The sequence below is a fragment of the Rhincodon typus genome, chromosome 20 (genome assembly GCF_021869965.1).
Source record: "Rhincodon typus isolate 14 chromosome 20, sRhiTyp1.1, whole genome shotgun sequence".
Lineage (NCBI taxonomy): Eukaryota > Metazoa > Chordata > Chondrichthyes > Orectolobiformes > Rhincodontidae > Rhincodon > Rhincodon typus.
The window spans coordinates 44,246,818-44,271,413 of NC_063351.1; the positions used below are offsets into that span (position 1 = coordinate 44,246,818).

Here is a 24,596-nt window from a genome sequence, read left to right on the forward strand (position 1 = left end):
CGCACCCCCCCACCCCGCCCCAACCCATCACTGGATGGGTCCAAGCTCCATTGGTAAAATGATGTTCTCCTTCAAACAGAGAAAATTAAACAAAATCGAATTGGACGCACTCAAAATGATGAAGGATTGTAACAGAGTAAAGTGGCAGAAACCACTTCCAGTGACAGGAGGATTGGTTACCAGAATGAAGCTTAAATAATTAGCAAAAGAACTGTGAGGAAAAATCTTTCTCTTCATCGAGTTGTTGAGATATGCCTGAAAGTGTAGCTCAGTTGAGAGCTGTAGGAAGCAAAAAACAGCCAATCTTCTAAATGGCTACATTAACATGATGACTGAATGGCCTCTATCTGTACAGTGTAATTTCATTTCAATTATTCCACCCCTAACATTGTTTTTCACTCTCTGAGGGCTGTGAGTCCTTGGAATTCATCATAGAGAGTCTCTGCAGTGTGGAAACAGGCCATTTGGCCCAACAGGTCTACACTGTCCCTCTGAAGGGCATTGCACACAGACCTAATATTTCCCATGGCTAACGCATCTAACCTACACATCCCAGGCCACTATGGGGCAATTTAGCACAGCCAATCCACCTAGCCTGTACATCTTTCGATTGTGGGAGGAAACCAGAGCACCCAGAGAAAACTAGACTCTTAATTCCAGATTGTTTTTTTTATTGAGCTCAAATTCCAGCATTTGCCGTGGTGGGATTTGAACCCAAGTCCGCAGAACATCAGCTGGATCTCTGGGTTAATCTCTGGTCCAGCGATAATACCACTAGGCCATCACCTTCCCTTATGTGTCCCATTTCAGTATCAGAGTGAAGTAGGCTACTCATGGCGAGATAACAAGGTGTAGAGCTGGATGAACACAGCTGGCCAAGCAGCATCAGAGGAGCAGGAAGAGTCCCATGCTGCTTTGCTTCTTGTCTCAGCCACCAAGGGAAGCCATTGGAGGAGGACATTGAAACACAGCGTGAGGGTTAATCACCGTAACCAGGAGTACAGAAAACATTCAGGAGGGATCAGAAGGATGGGGGTGTGAGTGATTCAACGTTGCTAAAGGACATGCCTTAGGCAATGGATTCCTGTTGAGAGTCAAAGAATGACCTCCATTGAGTTGGGAATCCTGTGACTTGGCCTGGGAATGTAGACTTCAAACAAAGCTATAGAGTGCCATCTACAGCCCAGTTAGAAAGAAGAAGCAATCTGTATTTTATATAGAAGCCAATCTCATTGAAACAAAATAATGAATCAGTCATGAAACTTGTAGCGATTATAACGAGGCGAGCCAGGAATATGAGTTCCCTGATTGGGGCTGTTAATCTGGTCCAATCAGGGAGCCCTGGCTGACAGATATAAACAAGAATGTATGAGGTTCTGTTCACTCTGAAAGCTGGCTCTGAGGGAGCCGGACCAGTGTCAAGTCCCATGCATGTATAAATGAAGGGTTACTTGGTGATGGGATACCAGCCTCTGTGGAGTTATTTCAAAACTAAGTGTTGCTCAGGAGCAAACGCAGCATTCAATTTGTGATTGACTAGGCCTGACCAGCTGCGAAACTAAACAGAACGTAAGAAACTGGAGCAGGAGTTGGCTGTTCGGCCCATCGAGCCTGCTCCACCATTCAATACTATCAAGGTTGAGCTTTGGTTCAGGCACCATTTTGCTGCTGGCTCCATTGGTTCCCTGCGACACCAAAATTAAACTCTGCCTGCCTCACATGGAAATATATTCACAGGTTATTAGGGCTCAACTGGTTGATACTCTGAAGGATCCTGGATTCTGTAGCCCCACTTCCCCACCTAGTCCACGGCTTCTCTTCTTGCCAGCTTCTCTATGATTTTTTCCCTCTTCCTCCTCCCCATTCCATGAGCAAAAATAACCCCCACCAGAAGAACAAGCTACAATCGGAGGTTCTTCTCACCGACCACAGTGACACATTATTGTTGTTGTGTTGGATTTCTGCCTTAAATATTTGAACTTATCTCGGTTCCAGCCTTGCAGATTGTGAATTCCCTGACCTGGTTCTGGTGGATGTGTCTTACGTTCCTCTCAGGGAGTTGCAGTACGCACCTTTACAAAGATGTTGTAGAGATAGTGACAGTCAAGCCTCCAACATTGACATGTCCGACCAGGAATCTCTCCTGCTTTTACTGTCTCCCATTGGTACGTGCTGGGAAGATTCAAGGGTCAATTCTCAAACTGTTTGCCCTCATTCTGAATGCACCTTCTTGAACCATCAAAATGTAGAGCAGGACCCAAGCCCGCAGCTTCTGTCTCAGAGGCACCGCTACTACCCCACTGTACCACAAGACCCACAAGCGTTGGGGCTCAGTATTGGCAAGGGGCTGGGTTGGTGGTGGAGGAGGGGGAGAGAGAGGAGAAAGCAGGTTGGCTTTACCTGTTCCTTGTCCTGTTGGCTCTGCGGCATCTCCTGCATTTACCTCTTCAATCAATGGGTCTGCCCCTTCCCGTTGAGAGACTCTGCAATGGAGCACATCACAGTACAGTCAGTAGCCAGTGACACTCTGATACTCCCCAGTCAAACGTGTTGCATCGGGTCTACAGCACCACATAGGGCCACGAGGGGCAGCTGGTCCTAGCCAGTGTTTATTCCCCACACTATCTTCCTCATAGATTAGGGCTCACTGTGGGACCTGAACCTATAACCGCCCGCACACTGAAACAGAGAGACAAATCCCCAAAGCAATGTCAACAATAGACAGCTTACCAATTAGAGCACACAGTCAAGCGGTTCTGAAAGCATCTGACATTGACCAATGCTAGCAGAAAGCAAAATAACAACTTCATTGATGTAGCACCTTTAATATCATAAAACAGCCCAAGACACTTCAAAGCAGACTGTCAGCCAAATTTTGACACAGAGCTTAAGGAGATATGAGAAAACACTTGATCACACAGCTAGGATTTTAAGAAGCATCCTTGGGTTGTAATAAGATACATAGAGGTGGAAATATTTAGCCTTTAAAGGTGAATTCCTTTTCCCTGATAGTCTCTATTCTACAACTTTCTGGAGTATTGTGTCCAGTTCTGGTCGCCCAGTTATAGGGAGGATATTATTAAGCTGGAGAGGGTTCAGAAGTGATTTACCAGGATGTTGCTGGGTATGGAAGGTTTGAACTATAAAGAAAGGCTGGATAGGCTGGGACTTCATTCACTGGAGCATGGGAGGTTGAGAGATGATGTGATAGAAGTTAATAAAATAATGAGGAGTATACATATGGTGAATGGTAGGTGTCTTTTCCCTAGGGTAGGGGATTTCAAGAGTGGGGTCTCATTTTTAAGGTGAGAGGAGAGAGATCCTAAAAAGACATGAGGGGCAAATTTTCTACATGGGGGCAGTTTGCATGTGGAATGAACTTCCTGAGGAAGTGGTGGATGTGGGTACAATTATGATGTTTAAAAGACATTTGGATAAGTACACAAATAGGAAAGGTTTGGAGGGATATGGGCCAGGAGCAGGAAGGTGGGATTAGTTTAGTTTTGGGTTAAGTTCAGCATGGATTGGTTGGACTGAAGACTCTGTTTCTATACTGTTATGATTCTATAGAGCCTGTCCTGAAATTCAGGGATAGTAGAACTGCAGATGCTAGATAGTCTGAGATAACAAGGTGTAGAGCTGGATGAACACAGCAGGCCAAGCAGCATCAGAGGAGCAGGAAGGCTGACGTTTCGGGCCTGGACCCTTCTGAAACGTCAGCCTTCCTGCTCCTCTGATGCTGCTGGGCCTGCTGCGTTCATCCAGCTCTACACCTCGTTATCTCTGAAATTCAGGACCATTTCTTAAAAATTCAGGCAGTAGCAATTTCCTACCAGCAGAGAGTGCTGCTGCACCAGTTACAGCAAGAGCAACCCTGAATAATGGGAACTGACACAATAGTTCAGTCAGGGATAGGGGAATAACACATTAAAGGCAGCTGTGAGATACCAGGCCCCAGTTATAAATCAAATTGGCTTCCTTGTGCCTACACTTCCACAAAGCTGTCGTGCCTTCCCCCTTCAAAAATTGTGTTACTTTAAACAGGTAACTAGTTATACTGAGAGGTAGTAAGAACTGCAGATGCTGGAGTCAGAGACAACACAGTGTGGAGCTGGATGAACACAGCAGGCCAGGCAGCATCAGAGGAGCAGGAAAGCTGACGTTTCGGGTCAGGTTTTCTGAAGAAGGGTCCCGACCAGAAACGTCAGCCTTAACTAGTTATACCGATCTTTCTATTGCATCCAATTGGATCAAACAAACGCGTTTTGCATTTATATAGTGCCTCCCAAACCTCAATATTTTCCAAAGTGCTTTGCAGACAATTAATTCTCCTCCTGACTCTCCGGCCTCTGTCCACCATCTACAAGTCAGGAGTGTGATGGAATATTCATTTGTTGGGGGTACTGTTGGAAATTCCCAGGGACCTTCCCAATTAGTTTCCTCCCTATGTTGGTGTTTTATTTCAGAGGTGAGGAAGGTTTTGAGGATTGACAAACTGTTCCCTATGGAGGGAAGGAGTCACCTTTCTTCCTTCCTCATGCCTGAGGTGGATCTCTCCCCTCTCATTGCTGTGTCGCCCCTCTCACGGAGTCATCATCATAGAGGTCTACAGCACCAAAAAGGCCCTTCAGCCCATTGTGTCTGCACCAGTCATAAACAGCCATGTTAATATTCTATCCCATTTCCCAGCACTTTCCCATGCCCTTGTATGCCTTGGCATTGTAAATGTGCATCCAAACAGTTCTGAGGGTTTCTGTCTCTACCACCCTTACAGTGAGTTCCAGATTCCCAGCAGCCCCTGGGTGAATTCTTTTCCTCTAAACCTCCTGCCCGTTACCTTAAATCTAGATTTAGTTTTAAACTTTATTGTTGCGTGTCCTCAAGTACAGGAGTACAGCAAAAAGTTTTCAATGTCGCTACACACAGCACCATCTTAGTTAAAAAGTACCTAGGTACAAAAACTTAAGAGCAAGGTAGAAAGAAATAAGGAACAAAGTTAAAAGCTAAACATTAAATCTTGGCCTCCAGCCGTCAATTCCTCCAGCATGGGCAAACGTTTCTTCCTGTTTGCTGTGTCTGTATCGTTCTCCTCTTTTCCCACTTCCTCTGCATTCAATTTCCCCCTCTCCTGGAGTTATTTTTCAGGGAGAGTTTGTTCCCAGTTAGTAGTGCTTCTCATTTGGACTTTGCCATCCCTCCTAAAGATTGAGCAAAGCCTGCTGCGTAATTTAAGAATTAAAAGTTCCCTCCCAAAGGTTGAAAGCTAATGTTTGGACAATGCTATTTCCAAAGTCCAGCATCAAAATCACTAAAAGACAAAACAGATTATCTGGTCATTGTCACACCGTTAGCCACATCCATAATGAAAAGACAAGAGGGCAGAATGTGAATGTCAGTCCATGACACTGATACAACCAAAACAGGAGCAGAAACTCACACCAAACATCAGCAGAATGTCACAGCACACAGGAAGAGCCAGCGTTAATAAGATATTGCTTATCTTATTAAGATATAAATGGGAAGAGGGAATTGTTTCATTAAGTAATTATAAAGAGAAACTCTTTCCACAACCAGTGGAGTGTATAATCACTACTCTAAACGAAATTTTAACTTAAATATCAAATGTTTCATTTGTGAGTTTAGCTTAGTTGCAGCTTATTTTAAAGAGCGGCCACGTATTAACTTGGTTCCTAAAATATTATATTATTGCAATTGGTTGTTTAATATTGAGACTGCTGACATACGGGAACAGAGGTAGGAATTAGAAACGCGCAACGATGCATTCTGTGAAATGCAATATCTAATGACAAGTAATGTTGTATTCAATGAATTACAGTATGTAATGATATGTAACGCTGCAAGCTGTGATCAGTAACATGTAATAGTATGTAATGTTGCAATCTCTGAATCACAGAATATATGGGGGTCTAGTTTTACTCTTCACCAATTGGCTTGGGATCAATACAGGAGCATCCAAATTTGCTGCTGTTTTCAGTCTCATGCCTTAGCATGGGCCCACTCCTTCCCACTAACCCTCGGGACATGTCCAAGCAATGTCAAATGCTCCATAGAACCTACAGCATCAGAAGCTGTCCCATCATAAAATAAAGCAATCCCCTCTGCACGCCCAACTCTTCTTCTTTTCTGTTTTCTCCATTCTTTCATGGAATGCAGGTGTCCCTGCCAAGGCCAGTATTTATTGTTTAGCCAGAGTGCCCCTTTAGGAGATGGCATTGAGCTTCCTCCTGGAACCACTGCAGTCTGTGAGTCACAGGGCTACCCCACAGAGTTGCTAGCATTCCATTTTCTGCAGCCTGAGAATTTCTATACCCCTCCCCCCACCAAGACACCTGACTTCAGACAAGCCCTGTGCTGTCCATGATCTTTCTGCTCTGCGCTGGACACGCAATGCTGTTCACTTCTGTCGCTGAACTCCTCATTAATTCAGAAGGTCATTTATTACTTCCTGCAAGGTGTTGCTTTTTAATAGCTGCCTCAGAGGATCGATAACAGAGACATTGAGTGATGGATATTAGGTGAGAATGAAGTGCCTTTGAGAGAGAGGGAGAGGGAGAGAGAAATTGGCTTGCATTCACAAGTTAGCAAATTGAAAATTGGCTGTTCCTTGCCTGAACACATTCATCATAGAGGCTGGCCACTAAATGCAATCTATATATTAATATCTGAGAGCACTCTTGTCAATTCAATATTCACAAAATGAAATGCAATACAAGCCCAAAGAAAATTGTCTTCGGGGAAAACATGTATTGCAGTTTATCTATTAGATACGGGAATGTGGGCAGTGCATTATTAGCCAGACAACGTGAGCTGTTAGCTGCCAATATGACTCCTGTGCTTTTATTCCTTACAGTTTGACCTGCTCACTATTCTCCTATCTCGGCACAAAACTGCTCAAACCCCCAACACAGGGGATGGTGCAGCCCTGTCTAAAGCTGGACACTGGCCAGATGTGGTTAGCTGGGAATCCAGATGTGGTTAGTTTGGGAACCCAGATGTGACTAATTGGAAATCTGGATGTGTTTACTTGGAAATCCAAGAAGGGTTAGTCAGGAATCCAGATGTGGTTAGTTGGGTTCCTGATCGGTGAATGAAAGAGTGAACAGGAGATGTGGTCGATTGGGTCACATGACATGACGCTGACATGCTTGAGTAAGCTTTAACCTTTTGGAACATTCCTGGTGCAACACCAAGAGGAAAGGTAGACGCTGCAATGAGCTGTGATCATTGTGGCTGTTCCACTTCGGATAGTCACTGAATGCTGATGGGTATTGGCTAATTAAACACAGACTCACATACACACACAGACACACTCACACACAGACACACACAGTCACACACACTCACACACACACACACACACACTCACACAACACACTCACAGACACACACACACTCACACAGGCACAAACACACGCACACACACACAGATGCAGACAGACACACACACAGACACATACACGCACACACACACAGACACACACACACACACACACACAGATGCAGACAGACACACACACAGACACACACACGCTGACACAGACACACACACACACACACACACACACACAGATGCAGGCAGGCAGACAGACAGACACATACACACACACACACACACACACACACACACAGCACACAGACAGACACACACAGTCACAGACACACATATATATTAGGACTTTGTTAAACTACAGAGGGTGCCGAAAATTTACCAGGATGTTGCCAGGACTACAGGCTTTGAGTTATAAGGCGAGGCTGGATAGAACAGGACTTCTCTCCCTACAATGTAGGAGGCTGACAGGTGACCTTATAGATGTTTATAAAATCACGAGGGACACTGATATCCACCTGGTGCCTCTGACTTCCATAATCATGAAATGCTTTGAGAGGTTAGCCATCGGCTCCAGCCTTACCAAATTGCCTTGTTCCTTTGTAATTCGCCTACCAGCGCAACAGATCCACAGCAAACACCAGTCCAAACATGTGCAGGTTCAGTGGATTGGCCATGGTAAATTGCCCATTGTGTCCAGGGATGTGCAGGCTGGGTGGGTTAGCCATGGGAAATGCAGGGATAGGGTAGGAGAGTGGGTCTGGGTAGGATGGTGTTCAGAGGGTCAGTGTGAACACAATGGGCCGAATGGCCTGCTTCCACACTATAAGATTCTATGATTCTATGATATCCCTGGCCCTACACTCATTCCTGGAATATCTGGATAACAAGGACATCTGTGTCAAACTGACTACAGTTCCACATTTGACACCATTATTCCAAACAAACTCATCTCTAAACTCTGAGATCTGGGTCTCGGCTCCCCCCTCTGTAACTAGATCCTTGACTTTCTGATCCATAAATGCAATTAGTAAAAAGAGGCAACAACACTTGCTCCACTATAATCCTCAACACTGGTGCCCCGCAAGTCTGCGTACTCAGCCCCCTACTATACTCCTTATACGCTCACCACTGTGTGGCCAAATTCTGTCCCAACTCTATTTACAAGTTTGCTGATGCCACCACCATTTTAGGTTGGTTCTCAACCAATGATGAGACAGAATACAGGGAAGATATTGAGTGGTTAGCAACATGGTGTCAAGACAACAATCTCTCCATCACCGTCAGCAAAACAAAGAAGCTGGTCATTGACTTCAGGAAGCAGAATGGAGGGCATGCCCCTGTCTGTATCAATGATGCTGAGGTGGAGACGGTTGAGATTGTCACGTTCCTGGGGATGATGATCACCATCAATCTGTCCTGGTCCACCCACATCGAGGCAATGGTCAAGAAAGCACAACAACGTCTCTACATCCTCAAGAGGCCAAGGAAGTTTGGCATGTCTACAAGGACACTTGACAATTTTTATAGATGCCCCATAGAAAGCATCCCATGTGGATGCATCACAGCAAGGAATTGTAACTGCTTTTCCCAAGACGGCAGGAAGTTACAGAGAGTTGTGAACCAGCCTTCCATCCGTTGACTCCACCTATACTTCCCGCTGCCTCGGAAAAGCAACCAATGTAATCAAAGCCCCCTCCCACCCCAGTTATAGTCTATTCCACCCTCTTCTATTGGGCAGAAGATAGAAAAGTTTGAATACAAGTTTGAACAGATTCAAGGGCAGCCTTTTCTCCACTGTTATTAGACCTTTGAATGGACCTTCTGAAATGTTGCTGTTGATCTCTCTCTCTGTAACTTCTCTGCAGCTGTAACACTGTATTCTGCACTCTGGTCGGCTACCCCAATGCACTTTGTATGGTATGCTCTGCCTGCAGAGCACACAAAACAACACCTTTCACTGTATCTCAGTACATGTGACAACAATAGACATCGATAGGGTGAACAGCCAAGGTCTTTTTGCTAGGGTAGGGAGTTCAAAACCATAGGAAATAGGTTTTACGTGAGAGGGGAAAGATTTAAAAGGGACCTAAGGGGCAACTTTTTTCATGCAGAGTCCTGTGTATATGGAATGAGCTGGCACAGAAAGTGGTAGATGCAAGTACAGTTGCAACATTTAAAAGACATTTAGAAAAGTTTGGAGGGTTCTGGTCCAAATGCAGGCAAATGGGACTAGTTCAGTTGAGGAAACCTGGTCAGCATGGACGAGTTGGACCAAAGGGTCTGTTTCTGTGCTGTATGACTCTATATCTCATATACACACACACACAGACACAACCACATAGATATACACACACAGAGACACACACACACACACAGGTGCATACACACACACACACACACACACAGATAGATGGACACAGACAGACAGATATAGACACAAACAGACAGATAGACACAGAGACAGATAGATACACACATAGACAGACACATCGACACACAGACAGATAGACACACACAGAGACAGACAGACAGATGTAGACACACATACACACACACAGACAAACACACAGACACACCCACATGGAGGTATTGTGGCTAAGGTGTATTCTACTGAAATGCTTTCTACTCGATAACACTAGTTTAGAAAGTGTTTTTACTGGTGATTATCAGATTACTATTGATGGGATCTTGCTGTATACAAATTGCTATGCATTCTATATTATATCAGTAACTGCAATGCAAAAAATATATGTTGGCTGGAAACTGCTTTGGGACGTCCTGAGGGTGTGAGAGACACAGCGATGAAAGCCTTTCTTTCCCCAAAAGAACCAGATCAGGTGTTTGAATGGAGGTTGCACAGAATCGAGTGGGTGGACAGAAACCCACACGAGTGGGTTAGATCAGGGGGAAAAGTGCAGGAATCGAGAGGATTGCCAAGTGCAGATAGAGAGAAGAAAAGATAGCCAAGGGAAGTAATGACCTGACAGCCTTGTCCCGGCAACAACTGAAGGTGAAATTGTGGATAAAAAAACACAAAGAAGAAGTGTAATCACATTGCTGTTTGAGGATCTTTTGTGAATTTCTGCATTTTGTTGATAGCACACACTGCTGCTACTGAGTGTTGGTGATGGAGGGAGTGGATGCTTGTGGATATGATGCCAGTCAAGCGGGCTGCTTTATCCTGGATGGTGTCGAGCTTCTTGTGTGTTGTTGGAGCTGCACCCATCCAGGCAAGTGGGGAGAATTCCATCACACTCCTGACTTGTGCCTTGTAGATGGTGGACAGGCTTTGGGGAGTCAGGAGGCGAGTTACTCGCCGCAATATTCCTAACCTCTGACCTCCTCTTGTAGCTGCAGTATTGATAGGGTGAGTCCAAATGAGTTTCTGGTCAGTGATAACCCATAGCATGTTGATAGTGGGAAATTCAGTGATGGTAACACCATTGGATATCAAGAGAAGGTCCTTAGATCACCTTTTCTTGAAGTTGGTCAATGTCTGGCATTTGTTGGGTGTGAACATTACTTGCCACTTGTCAGCCCAAGCCTGGATATTGTCCAGATTTTGTTGCATTTGTACATGGACTGCTTCACTTTCTGAGGAGTCACGAGTGGTGCTGAACATTGTGCAATAATCAGCGAACATCCCCACTTTGATGTTATGATGGAGAGAAGGTCATTGATGAAGCAGCTGAAGATGGTTGGGCCTAGGACACTACCCTGAGGAATCCTGCAGAGATGTCCTGGAGCTAAGATGACTGAAATACAAAGCCATAACCATCTTCCTATGTGTGCGATGTTTTCATTACAACGAGAGGTTTTGATTGGGAAGAATGATCTGTTTTGGCAAGTGGGTCAATAGCCGGAGGTCAGAGGTTTAACATCATTGGTCAAAGATTTGGAGGGGAGAAAGGGAGAAATATTTAAATAGCAAGAATTATTAGGATCCAGAACACGCTGAAAAGATGGTGGAAATAAAAATGATTTGAAGGGGGAGTTGGATTGGAACTTAACAGGAGTACAGAGCAAGCACAGTTGTTTGAGAGCCAGTGCAGATCTGATGGGCTGAATGGGCCTCTTTTAGAAAACTTTTACGATTATTGAAAATATGGACTCACCTGAAGACGCGGTTTGCAGAAGACCCTCGGTATGCAATATTATTGAGAAATACTTCAAGCTCCTGATCATTATCAAAGTCCGCCACAATCACAGTTCTAACTGGCGAAGGTGTTGCAAATGCCTGTGTTGCTATATCCTAAGAGAAACCACATTAGTTACAGGGTTTAACCAAGTAGTCATGTAGCAAGAGATGCCAGCTCATATCAGTGCCCACAGATGGAGAGTGTAAGTGTCTCATATGGGTTACATATGTCAGCAGAGACCCCCTGACCCCCTCCCTCATCATCACCGCACCCCATCCCCCCATTTGACTCAGAGCCATAACAATAGTTGAAGCCTCCATTCTCACCGTCCCGTCTGTAGGCTCAGATCTCTCTCTCTCAATCACTCATGTTTCCTGTTGCCCCTTCACTTCCCAAATCCCTGAGACCCATGCCATCCTCGCTGCCCACTCAGATACTGGCATCTCTCCCTCCCCTTGCCATTATGACCCCGTGTGTGATGAATGCACCCTGGCCCACAGACCGCCCTCTCACCACTTATTTCTGACTCAGAGCACATATTTGTCATGACCCCCTTCCATCGACTCAGAGATACACCTGCAACTCCAGTTCCTCTGGTTACACTCCAAAACAAGCCCAGTCTTGGATCTCCTGTTCAGATATTCAAAACCCATATTCATCCTCTCTCCCAACCTCCCCCTTGCCCCCACCCAAAAACTCCAGGCATACCCCTCCTTAGATATTGATCAATCCTTGCTCAATGACTCTAGCTGACCCAGTAGATATTGACTCTCCATTCTGCTCTGATGACCAACATCACCAGCAGTCCCGGCCAACCTCTCAGCAGCCCCTAGTTGGAGATATCACCTTCTATCATGGAGTCAGCAAATAGAGGACCCATAGGGCAGGGAACTGCAAAGTGATAGATTGGTATGGGAGGACTGAGAGACAGAGATAGAGAAATAGGGAGATAGAGAAGGAAAGGTAAGGAATTAGGGATTGTGAGACAAGAAGATACTGTGGGAAAAATAGGAAATTAGGAATGGAGCGATACAGAAATAGAGAAGGAAAAATAGGGAATTGGGAATGGACAGATGGTGAGATAGAAAAGGAAACAGAGGCAATTAGAATCGGAGAATGTAGTGATTGGGACCAGGTGGACCTCAATAACTATGAAGTTCTTGTTTGGGGATGTTAACCTGGGCTAGTCAGGAAAGCCTTGGCTGACCAATACACCCAGGAGAGAGGTGGGCACTGCGGGGTGAGTGCTTTATTTCCCACTCCAATTCCATTTTGATTTGATCCCTACCCCAACACCCCCATCCCACTTCCCCTTTTCGTTCACATAGGCATTGCCCCAGGGGGCTGTGCTTGCTTCTGGTTCTTTGGTCGCATGGGTATTTTTCCTGGTGGCGGACTATCAAAAAAGTTATTTACACGCCTGGTGTTTTTATTGTGTCTCGCACCTACACACACACCCAGGTGCTGGGAAAAATACGCACTACTGCTGTATGGCAGTAGGTTGTGGGCATAAGAAAAGTAATCAGGAGATTAGAATCTCCTCAGTTGAGGATCGACTCCAAGCTGGCTGGCTACAGCCAGTGTACTGTGCACTAGTAAATAAAGGGTGACTTGGTGATTGGACCCAGCCTCTGTGTAGCTCTTTCAGAGAGACAGTGAGATAGAGAAGGGACGATAGAGACTAAGAGATGGAAAGGCAGGGAATTAGAAATGGAGAGATAGGGAGGTAGCGATGTAAAGATAGGGGATTAAGGACTCTGAGATAGGGATTAGGGAATGGAGGATCAGCGAAATAGGAAAATGTGATGGAGGTGGGGATTGAGAGATGTGAGACAAGAGAAAAAATGTTGGAGAAAGCTAGCACATTTGGCAGCATCTGTGGAGAGAAAAGCAGAGTTAATATTTCAGCTCGATAACATTTCATCTGATCTTCTCATAAGGATTCTGAGGAAAGGTCATTGAACTGAAAATGTTAACTCTGTTACTCTCTTCACAGATGCTACCAGACCTGTTGAATCTGTCCTGCACTTCCAATCTTTATTTCAAACCTTCAGCATCTGCCATATTTTATCGCTGTGATTTGATGGAGAGATGGGGTTTTGGGTGTTAGGAATGGCAATTTAGGAGATGCGATTGGAATTTGGGAGATGGGGAAGAATTTTAGAATGACACCATGACCATCAAAACTAGAAAGTTCATGACAAATCGCTTGCTTCAACGCAAGCAAATGGTTGTCAATGTTCTCCATTCCTGGCAAACCCACAGTTCCTAAGACAGAAATTAGGGAAAAATACTAGCAAAAATGTACAACATGACACCCGATGTCAGATTTGTTCAGGACACAATTTGGGAGACGGGATTGGGGTTTGGGAAATGGGGTTGGGGTAATGGGGAAAGGGAAGGGGGGTTAAGTATTGGAGCTTGGAGATGGCAATTTGAGTGATGGGAAGGTGAAAGTAGGATCTTTATGGGAATTGAGAATTGGATAGGGCATGTTGCAACATCAAAGGTACTTTGTGAATGCAATTTGTTGTGTTCGGTAACACTCTAGATGTCTCCACAATAAACATAGCAGTTCTGGAAAAATTCTGTTTGAATAAAAGAACATATCAATATTCACCTGCTCAGGAATGGAAAATGAAGGACATTAATTAGATTTGTGAAGTAACACCTTTAATCAGCACTTCCCATGCAATCCTCTGCTAGGTTCATATTTCAAGGTTTTAATTAAATCTTTACATTTATGGCTAGACACTCATGAGCATGCATAAATTGCTAGTGTGTACTCCTAAGACATCTTAAAGGAAATGTCTTCAGATGCAAGTGTGTTTGGCAAACCTTTTATTCCAGAGTTTTGTGTGGGGGGAAGCCCATGAGGGCTCAATCTGATCAAACACATCAGAACAAGACGGTGGCCTGCGATCTCTCATGAATACAGCTAAAGTCACTAAGCTCCCAGGAGTCTCCTCTCACTGACAGAATCCCTACAGTGCAGAAAGAAGTCATTTGGCCCCTTAGGTCTGCACCAACCTCTGAAGAGCATCCTACCCAGACCCAACAAACCCATCCCATCCTTGTAACACTGCATCTACCATAGCTAACCCACATCTTTGTGGACTATAAGCAGTTTAGCATGGGCCAATCCAGCTAACCTGCACACCTTTGGACTGTGGGAAGAAACCAGACCGCCTGGAGGAAATCCATGCAGACACAGGGACAGCGTGTAAACTCCACATGGACAGTTGCCAGAATTGAACCTGGGTCCCTGGAGCTGTGAGGCAAGAGTACTAACCACTGAGCCACCGTGCTACCCAAACAGTTGAGGTTAACTCAGGTTTTTATATTTGTTCACGGGATGTAGGTGTCACCGGTTAGACCAGCATTTATTGTCCATCTCTAATTGCCCAGGGAACATTTAACAAGTCAACCACATTGCTGTGGGTCTGGAGTCGCATGTAAACAAGACCTGGTAAGAATGGCAGATTTCCTTTCTTAAAAAGGAATTAGTGAACCAGATGTGTTTTTTTTTCAGCAATAGGCAGTGGTTACATGGCTACCACTCAGCCAGCTTTTACTTCAGTATTTTTATAGAATTCAAATTTGATCATCTGCCATGATGGGATTTGAATGCATGCCCCCAGAACATTAACCTGGGGTTTGTGTACAACTAGATAGAGTGGATAGTCAGAGACTTTTTCCCAGGGCGGAAATCACAAGGGGGCATAATTTTAAGGTGATTGGAGGAAGGTATAGGGGAGATGTCAGAGGTAGGTTCTTCACACAGAGCAGTGGGTGTGTGGAATGCGATGCCGGCACTGGTAGTGGAGTCAGATACATTAGAAACTTTTAAGCTACTCTTGGACAAGCACATGGAGAATAGTAAAATGTAGGGTATACAGGGTAGATTGATCTTAGAGTAGGATAATAGGTCAGCACAACATCGTGGGCCGAAGGGCCTGTGCTGTGCTGTACTGTTCTATGTTCTACATAGTCCAGTGACATTGCCTCTACACCACAACCTTACCTCAAGTCAGTGACAAAGGGTCTGTTCCCTTGATGGAGGATAAAGCTGAAGAGAGTTTGCAGATGGTAGCATTACCACATGTAACTTGTCCTTGTCCTTCCAAGTGGAAGTGATTGCAGAATTTGGAAGGTGCTGTGTAAAGATCCTTGGTGAATTTCTGCAGTACATCTTGTAGATAGTACACACTGCTGCTGCTGAGCGTCAGTGGTGGGGGGAGTGGATGCTTGTGGATGTGGTGCCAATCAATGGGCTGATTTGTCCTGGATGGTGCCAAGCTCCTTCAGTGTTGTTGGAGCTGCAGTGATACAGGCAAATGGGGAGTATTCCATCACACTTGTGCCTTGTAGATGGTGGACGGGCTTTGGGGAGTCAGAAGCTGAGCTACTTGCTGCAGTATTCCTTGCATCTGATCTGCTCTTGTAGCCATTGTGTTTGTGTGGTCAATTTCTGGTCAGTAGTTACCTCAAGGGTATTAAAAGTGGGGGATCAGTGATGGCAATGCCATCGAATGTCAAAGGGCAATGGTTAGATTCTCTCTTGTCAATGATGCCTTTCACTTCTGTGGCACAAATATGTTCCTCAAGGCAAGCTATTGTTTTCTCAGTTTGAGCAGGGACAAGAAGCTAATGACGAACACTGAGTGAGAAGTGACATGATCAAATCTTCAGAGAGAACTACCAACAAAACAAAAAAGGTACCACCCTTCCTCAAACAATCAGTCCAGAATTTTAACACAGTTCCCTGTTAACCTTCATGAGTTTAATTAAGTTGGATCAGGAGAAGGATGACTAAGTTAAAAAGAATGCTAGAAGTAAGTAGAAGTTCTGACTCCAGTGTCATCAACTCCCATATCTTCACATTCCTCAATCCATCCTATCCCTGATAATATATTGAGTTAACTTCTGCTTCCTCCTGAGAGATCTGAGGAAGGTGACTCAGTGAAGAAATAAGGAATAAAGAGACAAAGGTTGAATGGGGGTGGGGGCAGAAGATGGGCAGCACAGTAGCTCAGTGGTCAGCACTACTGCCTCACAGCATGTGGGACATGGGTTCAATGCCACAGTTGGGTGACTGTCTGTGTGGAGTTTATGTGTTCTCCCTGTGTCTGTATGGGTTCCTTCTGGGTGCATGGGTTTTCTCCCACAGTCCAAAAATGGATTGGTCATGCTAAATGGCCCCATAGTGTCTAGGGGTGTGCAGGCTTGGTGGATTAGCCATGGGAAATGCAGGATTACAGGTATAGGGTAGGTTGATTGTGCTGGGTGGGATCCTCTTCAGATGGGCCAAATGGCCTGCTTCCACAATGCAGGCATTCTGGAAGCAAGGGTTAAAATGTAGAACACTGAAAAGGGTGAAAGAGGAAGGTGTAGCTGGTTCCAGAAATGGAAGACTGACAGGTTAGGTTTAGAAAAGATGGGGACAGGAGAATGATGAGGGTACCATGAATTTATGTCCAGAATCTATGGTAAAAATTGGGCAGTTTCCATAGAGGGCTGCACATGGACAATGTCAGCAAGATACCTGGGCAGTGCACTTGAGAAGCATTTTGTGGATGTCGCTGAGTGTTAATTGGTTGCCGTGCCGTTCCCTGTATAATGTGAGTGTCAGCAGCTTGAGAATGGAATGAAATGGTCAGGTAGCATTTCTGAGATGCCCCTGGGCACCATACTTCCTTATTGAGTACTCTGAAATTCTCAGTAATGACATCAATCTCCCAGATGCCCCTCACACACACACATCGAACTGCCAAAGCTTCTCTCACTCTGGCACAAACCAATGTTACATTCACAACTAACTCCCAAACTAATTTCTTCAAAGGTCCCTCATTTAATTAAATGGCTGTATGTCAACAGTCTGTGAGACTCCAAGACAGCCAACATTTTTAAGATGTGCCTGAGCTTGAATACATTTGAGTAGAAGGAACTCACTGTTTTCTCTCAACAACGAAGAAGGGAATTTGATCAGGTATTGCCCCCTTTAGGACTATTGGGAGGAGGAATGATGGAGATTTAATTCTCAAAATGAGAAATCCCATCCCATCGCACACATCCAGTTTAACGAGGATTAATCAGTTGGCAGGCGAGTTAGCTTTGTCTTCAGTGAGGCACTAAATGGATATGCAGTTTGTTCAATCGCATTATGACACACCTCTGGTACAGGTGGAACTTTAACACGGCCCAGAGGTAAGGACACTACCACTGCACGAGAACCATAGGGGTCTACAGCACAGAGAAAGGCCCTTTGGCCCATCGAGTCTGCTCCAGTCAGAAACAACGACCTAACTATCCCAATCCCATTTTTCAGCACTTGACCCATAGCCTTGTATGCCTTGGATTTGCAAATATACATCTAAATACTTTGTCAATGTTACAAGGGTTTCTGCCTCTAGCATCCTTACAGGCAGGGAGTTCCAGATTCCCACCACCCTCTGGGTGAAAAAGACTAAACCTCCTACTCTTTACCTCACAAACCATTACTTTAAAGCACATTCCAAACCCCCAGCCCCTAGACAGACCAGGGAAACAGCTGATTGAGTACACTTCCACCTACGTATCCCCTCTATTTTAGTCCCCCATGCGGACTTGGAACTATATCATTGCTCCTTCACTAATCCCCACTTGTCTGGATGGGGGCAGCTCCAACAACACTCAAGAAGCTTGATAGCATGCAGAACAAAACAGCCCTCTTAATTCGGATTCCATCCTCCATCACAACAACCTTGAGTGTGTCCATAGCTGCACTAACAAACCAGACATTCTTCTAAGATGGCTTTTGGCTTCTCATATGATTGTTAAGGATCCCAGGACTACTATTTGGGGAAGAGTAGCAGAGTTTATCCTGCAGCCTGATATTTATCCCTCAACCAACGTCACAAAGTGGATTGTTTGGGCATTACCACTTTGCTTTCTGTGGGAACTTGAAGCGCATCGATTAGCTGCTACAAATCCTACAACACAACAGTGGCGACACTTCAGAAGTACTTCATTTGGCATGTCCTGCAGTTGTGAAAGGCATTATGCAAATACAAGTTCTTTCTTTGACATGTTTAAAGCTGAAAATTAAGGAACAGCCCAGTGATGACGAAAACTGGAATAGTGATTGCTGCAGAGAAAGCTTTTGATAGGAGCAGCACTGAGAACAGATAGTCAAGAGTCAGAAACATTGATGAAGTATCCAATATTAGAAAGGATTGCCTCAATTTGCTTAAAGTACAATAAAGAGTGGAAACCTTCCTGGAAGAAAAGCTGTACAAAGCAACAGAAAGGAGTTATTTTAAATATGAAAGGTAGCAGGGCTGAGTGAAAGGATCACAATAAAACGTTAAGGACAAATACTGGAGCATTCTAACAGACTGAAGGCAGTACATAACAGTTTCTGGAGTGTGATGCCTGTGGCTGAGGAGAGGTCTGACAGGACACGCCTGCCCTCCAGTTGCTCCAGGGAATCGGTGATCGGTGACTCAGGAGGCTATTCAACCGCAGCTGTGACAGGCAAATGTGATCCTAAGTTCATCCGACACGCTCACTAGCCCAGGACCTAACACAGTCGCAATCAACGGCAGAAAGATGTCTCATCTTTCCACTTGCCTGACCACACTCTGTAAACGCCAAGTTGCATTGGGCTAATATCCATCTCAGTGGAGGTTAGCAAACTGTGTGTTGAGCTGGTGTAGAGTGTGGTGATCACAATTGAGCAGCCTGGTCCCCAGGCCTCAGCACCATTGATTGTGAGTTAATGAGTTACTGGCAGGTGTGACTAGTCACTGACTGCACACTACCATCCGGCAATGATTTCTAGCCTGAGCTCTTCTACGTCCTAATATTGTTCTCCAAACAATTACTTTGTATTATTCGACAGTTCTTCATCACTGTTGGAATAGAGAAGAAAGAAATTTGGTCGGAATTAATTAAACTCATGTTATTGATAAGTAAAAACCGAAAGAACTGCGGATGCTGTAAATCAGGAACAAAAACAAAGTTGCTGGAAAAGCTCAGCAGGTCTGGCAGCATCTGTCAAGGAAAAAACAGTTCACGTTTCGGGTCCGGCAACCTTTCCTCAGAACTTTGTTTTTGTTCATGTTATTGATACTTGAACCAACAGGAAGGTACTGTATGTATTATATCATAGAGTTACAGAGCTGTGCAGCACGGAAGCAGACCCTTCGATTCAACTTGTCCATGCAGACCATGTATCCTAAATTAATCTAATCCCATTTGCCACATTTGGTCCATACCCCTCTAAACCCTTCCTGTTCATGTACGCATTAAAAGTTATAATTGTACCAGCCTCCACCACTTCCTCTGGTAGCTCATTCCATATATGCACCACCCACTGTGTGAAAAACTTGCCCACTCATTTTCCCCTCTCACCTGAAACCTATGCCCTCTAGTTTTGGACTCCCCTAAACCGGGATAAAGACCTTGGCTACTCACCCTATCCATGTCGCTCATGATTTTATAAACCTCTATAAGGTCACCCCTCAGCCTCCGAAGTTCTGGGAAAATAGCCCCAGTCTATTCAGCCTCTCCCATTGGCTCAAACCCTCCAACCCTGGCAACATCCTCGTAAATCTTTTCTGAACCCTTTCAAATTTCACAACATCCTTCCTCGGTATTTATCTACAAGCATGGCATCTTTCAAAGACCCAGCATAGGCACAGTGAGCTAAATGGCCTCCATCTGTGTTAGAAGATTCTGAAGTTCTTTTTTCCACTTCGGAGAGTCTTAAAGCAATGAACTGCCTCTTGAAGTGCAGTCACTGTTGGGATGCAGCAAGTACAGTAGTAAACTTGTGCACAGTAAGATCCCAGGAATGAGTTATGACTTGATGACTTTTCATAACTATATTGATTGAAGGATGAATAATGCTCAGGGAGGACACTGCCACTTTTCCTACAATAGTGCTGTGGAACTTAGAATCCCTGTGTGTGGAAGCAGGCCATTCAGTACATTGAGTCCACACTGACTCTCCAAAGAGCATCCCATCCAGTCCCACACCCTGCCCTCTTCCCGTAAACCTGCATTCCGCATGGGGCTAACCCACCTGGCCTGCATGTCCCTAGACACTACGAAAATTTAGCATGGACACCTAAGCTATACATCTTTGAACTGTGGGAGGAAACCAGAGCACCCAGAGGAAACCCACACAAACACAGGGAGGATGTGCAAACTCCACACAGACAGTTGCCCGAGGCTGGAATCAAACCCGTGTTCATGATGCTGTGAGGAAGCAGAGCTAACCACTGAGCCACCGTGCCGCCCTTTCTTGTATCTAATTGAAAGGGAAGGGGAGGTGAACGCTTTCATCTAAAAACGGTGTCCCCTATAGGCCAGCATTCCCTCAGCACTGGGAACCAAGAATATCCACATGGATTGTCATCTCAGGCCTTGGCAGGGAGTTTTAAACCCACAGCCTGATGACTCAGAGGTGGCGGCACTACCCAGTGAGCAATGAAGAGCACCACAAGAACAAATTACAAACAAAAACTGTTTGTTTTGGCTGAAAATTACAGGTTTCCTTCCAGTAATGCCATTGGAAGTAACCCCACAACTGCCTCATTGTCAACTGTTTGTCCTTTGGCAAAAACGAGTCTGACACCAACACATCATCACCACACCAGGAGCACAATGTCACCAATTAACCTGCTGGTGCCCAGCAGAAATCACCCAAATAGCCATAAGCAGAGCTTTTACTCATGAGGGTGCAGAGCAGGTTCACCAGATGTTAAATAAAAACCGAAAGAACTGCAAATGCCGGAAATCAGAAATAAAAACAGAGATTGCTGGAAAAGCTCAGCAGGTCTGGCAGCATCTGTGGAAAAAAAAATCAGAGTTAACATTTTGGATCCAGTGATCCCTCCTCACTGGGGACCAGTTCTGAGGAAGGGTTCCCAGACCTGAAACGTTAACTCTGACTTTCTTTTCCCCACAGATGTTGCCAGATCTGCTAAGCTTTTCCAGAACTTTCTGCTTTTGTTCACCGTGATGTTGTCTGGGATTGAGCACTTTAGCTACAAAGAGAGACTGGATAAGCCTCTTGGGCTGTTTGCTTTAGAGCAGAGAAGCTTGAGGGGGGACCTGATAGCTGTGTGTTAGATTATGAAGGGACATGGAGAGGGTGGAAAAATAACAATTTTCCCTCTTAATTAAACAAGGAGGTATAATTTTAAAGGGAAAGGCAGAAGGTTTAGAGGGGATTTGAGGAAAATATTTTCACCTAGAGTGTGTTGGTAATCTGGAATATGCTGCTTGGGAGGGTTGTTGAGGCAGAAAACCTCACAAACTTTATAAAGTATACAGATGAGCACTTGAAATGCCATAACATTCAAAGCTTGATGCAGTAAAGTGGGACTAGTGTACAGTTAAAGTAGGTTTGTTGGGACAGGCTGATGGGCTGAATGGCCTCTTCTTTACTGTATGATTCTAAGACTCAAATGGACTAATTCCTAAAAGAGAGCAGCTTTCCAACACACTGCAGTAAAGTAACAGGACTATACTTCATCAGAATCTGCCCACCATTCTCTCCCAAGCTATGTCTCTTTATGCCTTGAAAGCAGAAAGCTGAGAGGTATCCTACCAGAATTCTTTAAAACTCTGGAGGTTTTTGCTGGAGTAGACACAGAGAGAAAGAGTTTCCACAATGGGGAAAACCAGAAGTGGTGACACTGCAAGAAATGCAATGGGAAATTGTAATGAAATTTACTCACCCAGCAAATGGTGAGAATGTGCAACTTGTCACCATTATTAGAGATTGGTTCAAGTGCACAGTATGGATTATTTAAGGGGAAGGGAATGGGGGGTGCTATATTGACAGAGTTAGTCAAGGATGGGTGGGAAGAGACTTGAGTGAAGTATCTCCTGGTTGGGCTGAATGGCCTGTTTCTTTGCTTAAAACAACAAATGCTAGAGATCACAGAGGGTCAGGCGGCATCCATGGAGAGAAAGCAAGCTAACGTTTCGAGTCTAGATAACTCTTCATCAGTTCTGATGATGGATCATCTACACTTGAAACGTTAGCTTGCTTTCTCTCCATGGATGCTGTCTGACCTGCTGTGATTTCCAGCATTTGTTGTTTTCAGAACAGATTCCATCATCTGCCGTAATTTACTCCTGCCTGTCCTATTTCTTTGCTGTTTGTTCATGTTGTTCAGTAACCAAGAACATAAAGAGCCACAATCATATATCTGCTTTCTGACTGGCCATTTTGTAACAAAGGCACAAAATCGCTGAAGTTCATTAGAGAGATGACCGGTAATGGTTTAACCTGAGGCTCATTTGGACTTAAATATGTGATCACTGAGATGACATGGTCAATGATGTTATCTATCACATTATTTATTCAGTGATCAGAAACCGAATGAGCTACATCAGGATTTCCAACATGTCCAGTTGATGATGTACAGGGCAATATTTGTTATTGCTAATGTCCACAAAGTCATACAAATTGGGGCAGAAGACAAAAGCTATTTGGCTTAACTTCATCCATCCATTTTGAGAAATTACTGCTCCCAGATCATGTCAACGAATTGAGTCTTAAATGTTCCGTGGATGCTTGTCTCCATAAAGCGACCTGCAAACTCCTTCGACATTTTTCACATGAACTTGCCCTTCCTGATATTGATGGGTTTAGTTTAAGATGGTTAGCTGCACAACCAGGGTTATACCAGCTTGACCCAGTTGGTGACAATACTGTGAATAGAACCATAGAAAAGTTACATCACAGAAAGGAGCCATTCAGCCCAGTGTGACTCAGTCTAATCCCCCTTACCCACACCTCGTCCCTAGCCTCAAAGTTCCAGCACTACATTCCCACAAGGATCTATCATGACCTCAGCTCCATTGGCTGGATGGTTGGTTTAAGAAGCAAAGCGATGCCAACAGTGTGGGTTCAATTCCTGCACTGGCTGAGGTTACTATGAAGGACTCTCCTTCTGAACCTCTTCCCTCGCCCTGAGGTGTGGTGACCCTCAGGTTAAACCATTACCAGTCATCTCTCTAATGAGAAAGAAGGCCTATGGTCTGGTAAGACTAGGGTGAGTTTTTGTCAATGTCTCAGACTATCCGAAAGTGATTTACGGCCAAATATTGCTGCAGTTGGAATGCAGGATATATTTTAGTCAATTTGTGTACTGCCAGCTCCTACAACCTGTAATGTGATATTGACAAGATCATTGGGTGAATGATTTTAGATGAAGGATGAATATTGGCCAGAAGACTAGAACGCTCCCTCCTCAGAATAGTGCTACAGAATCTTGAACATCACAGGGAACATGGTTTAACATAGTCAAACAAATGGCACCTCTGACAGTGCAGCACTCCCCCAAACTCGATATCTGTGCCCAGGTCTCTGAGTGGAATTCCTCAAGCCCATGACTTTCTCACTAAAAGGTGACAGGAACAATTGCCAGGGGAGTCACTTTCTTGAGCTACAGTGCACAATATAAAGCACAAATCCACAATGCGATGTGAAGGGAGTCCTTCTTTACTGGAGTTGTGTGATTTTAAAACAATTACATCCTCCTTCAGGCTGTCGTTTTGGGGGGGGGGGGGGGGGGGGGGGGGAGAGGGTGTGTAGCGTGAGCCAAATGGCCACACCTATCCCCGAGCTGACCCCCATAAAACGGAAGTTGGGCACACACAGAAATCAGCAGCCTGTCTACCATCTGTAAGTAAATTGTTAAGGGTCAGGTTTTCTGGTTAAAAGGTCAACTAACCCCAATATTACCCTGTCTGTATCATAATACAGTCAGTTGGAGTGGGAGTGGGATTCACAAATTATTTCAAACTGCTTTAAATGGCTGGAAGGTCAGCCTCAAGAAGATAAGGCCATACCATTCCTTCCTACGTTCATCAAAACTCACCTTCCCACTTCCCTCACCAGCCCTGTCCCTTCGTGAATCATACAGTGGTAGAGATTTACAGCATAGAGAAAGCCCCTTTGGCCCACCAAGTCTGTGCTGCTCAAAAACAACCACCTACTCTCATCCCGTTTTACAGCACTTGGCCCAGAGCCTCGTATCGCATCACAAGTGCACATCGAAATACTTCTTAAATGTTATGAGGGTTTCTGCCTCTATCACACT

At 44.7% G+C, this 24,596-nt stretch overlaps 1 protein-coding gene across 1 annotated transcript in view; it reads right to left on the reverse strand.

The window, feature by feature from the left end:
* crtac1b (cartilage acidic protein 1b) overlaps positions 1 to 24,596 on the reverse strand; it is a 277,573-nt gene that overhangs the window by 17,301 nt on the left and 235,676 nt on the right. The window contains exons 8-9 of the mRNA XM_048608690.1: positions 11,467 to 11,603; positions 2,401 to 2,483 (exon numbers count right to left, since the gene is read on the reverse strand). Of these exons, the coding sequence (XP_048464647.1) occupies positions 2,401 to 2,483; positions 11,467 to 11,603 (220 nt within the window). The remainder of the gene's footprint in view (positions 1 to 2,400; positions 2,484 to 11,466; positions 11,604 to 24,596) is intronic.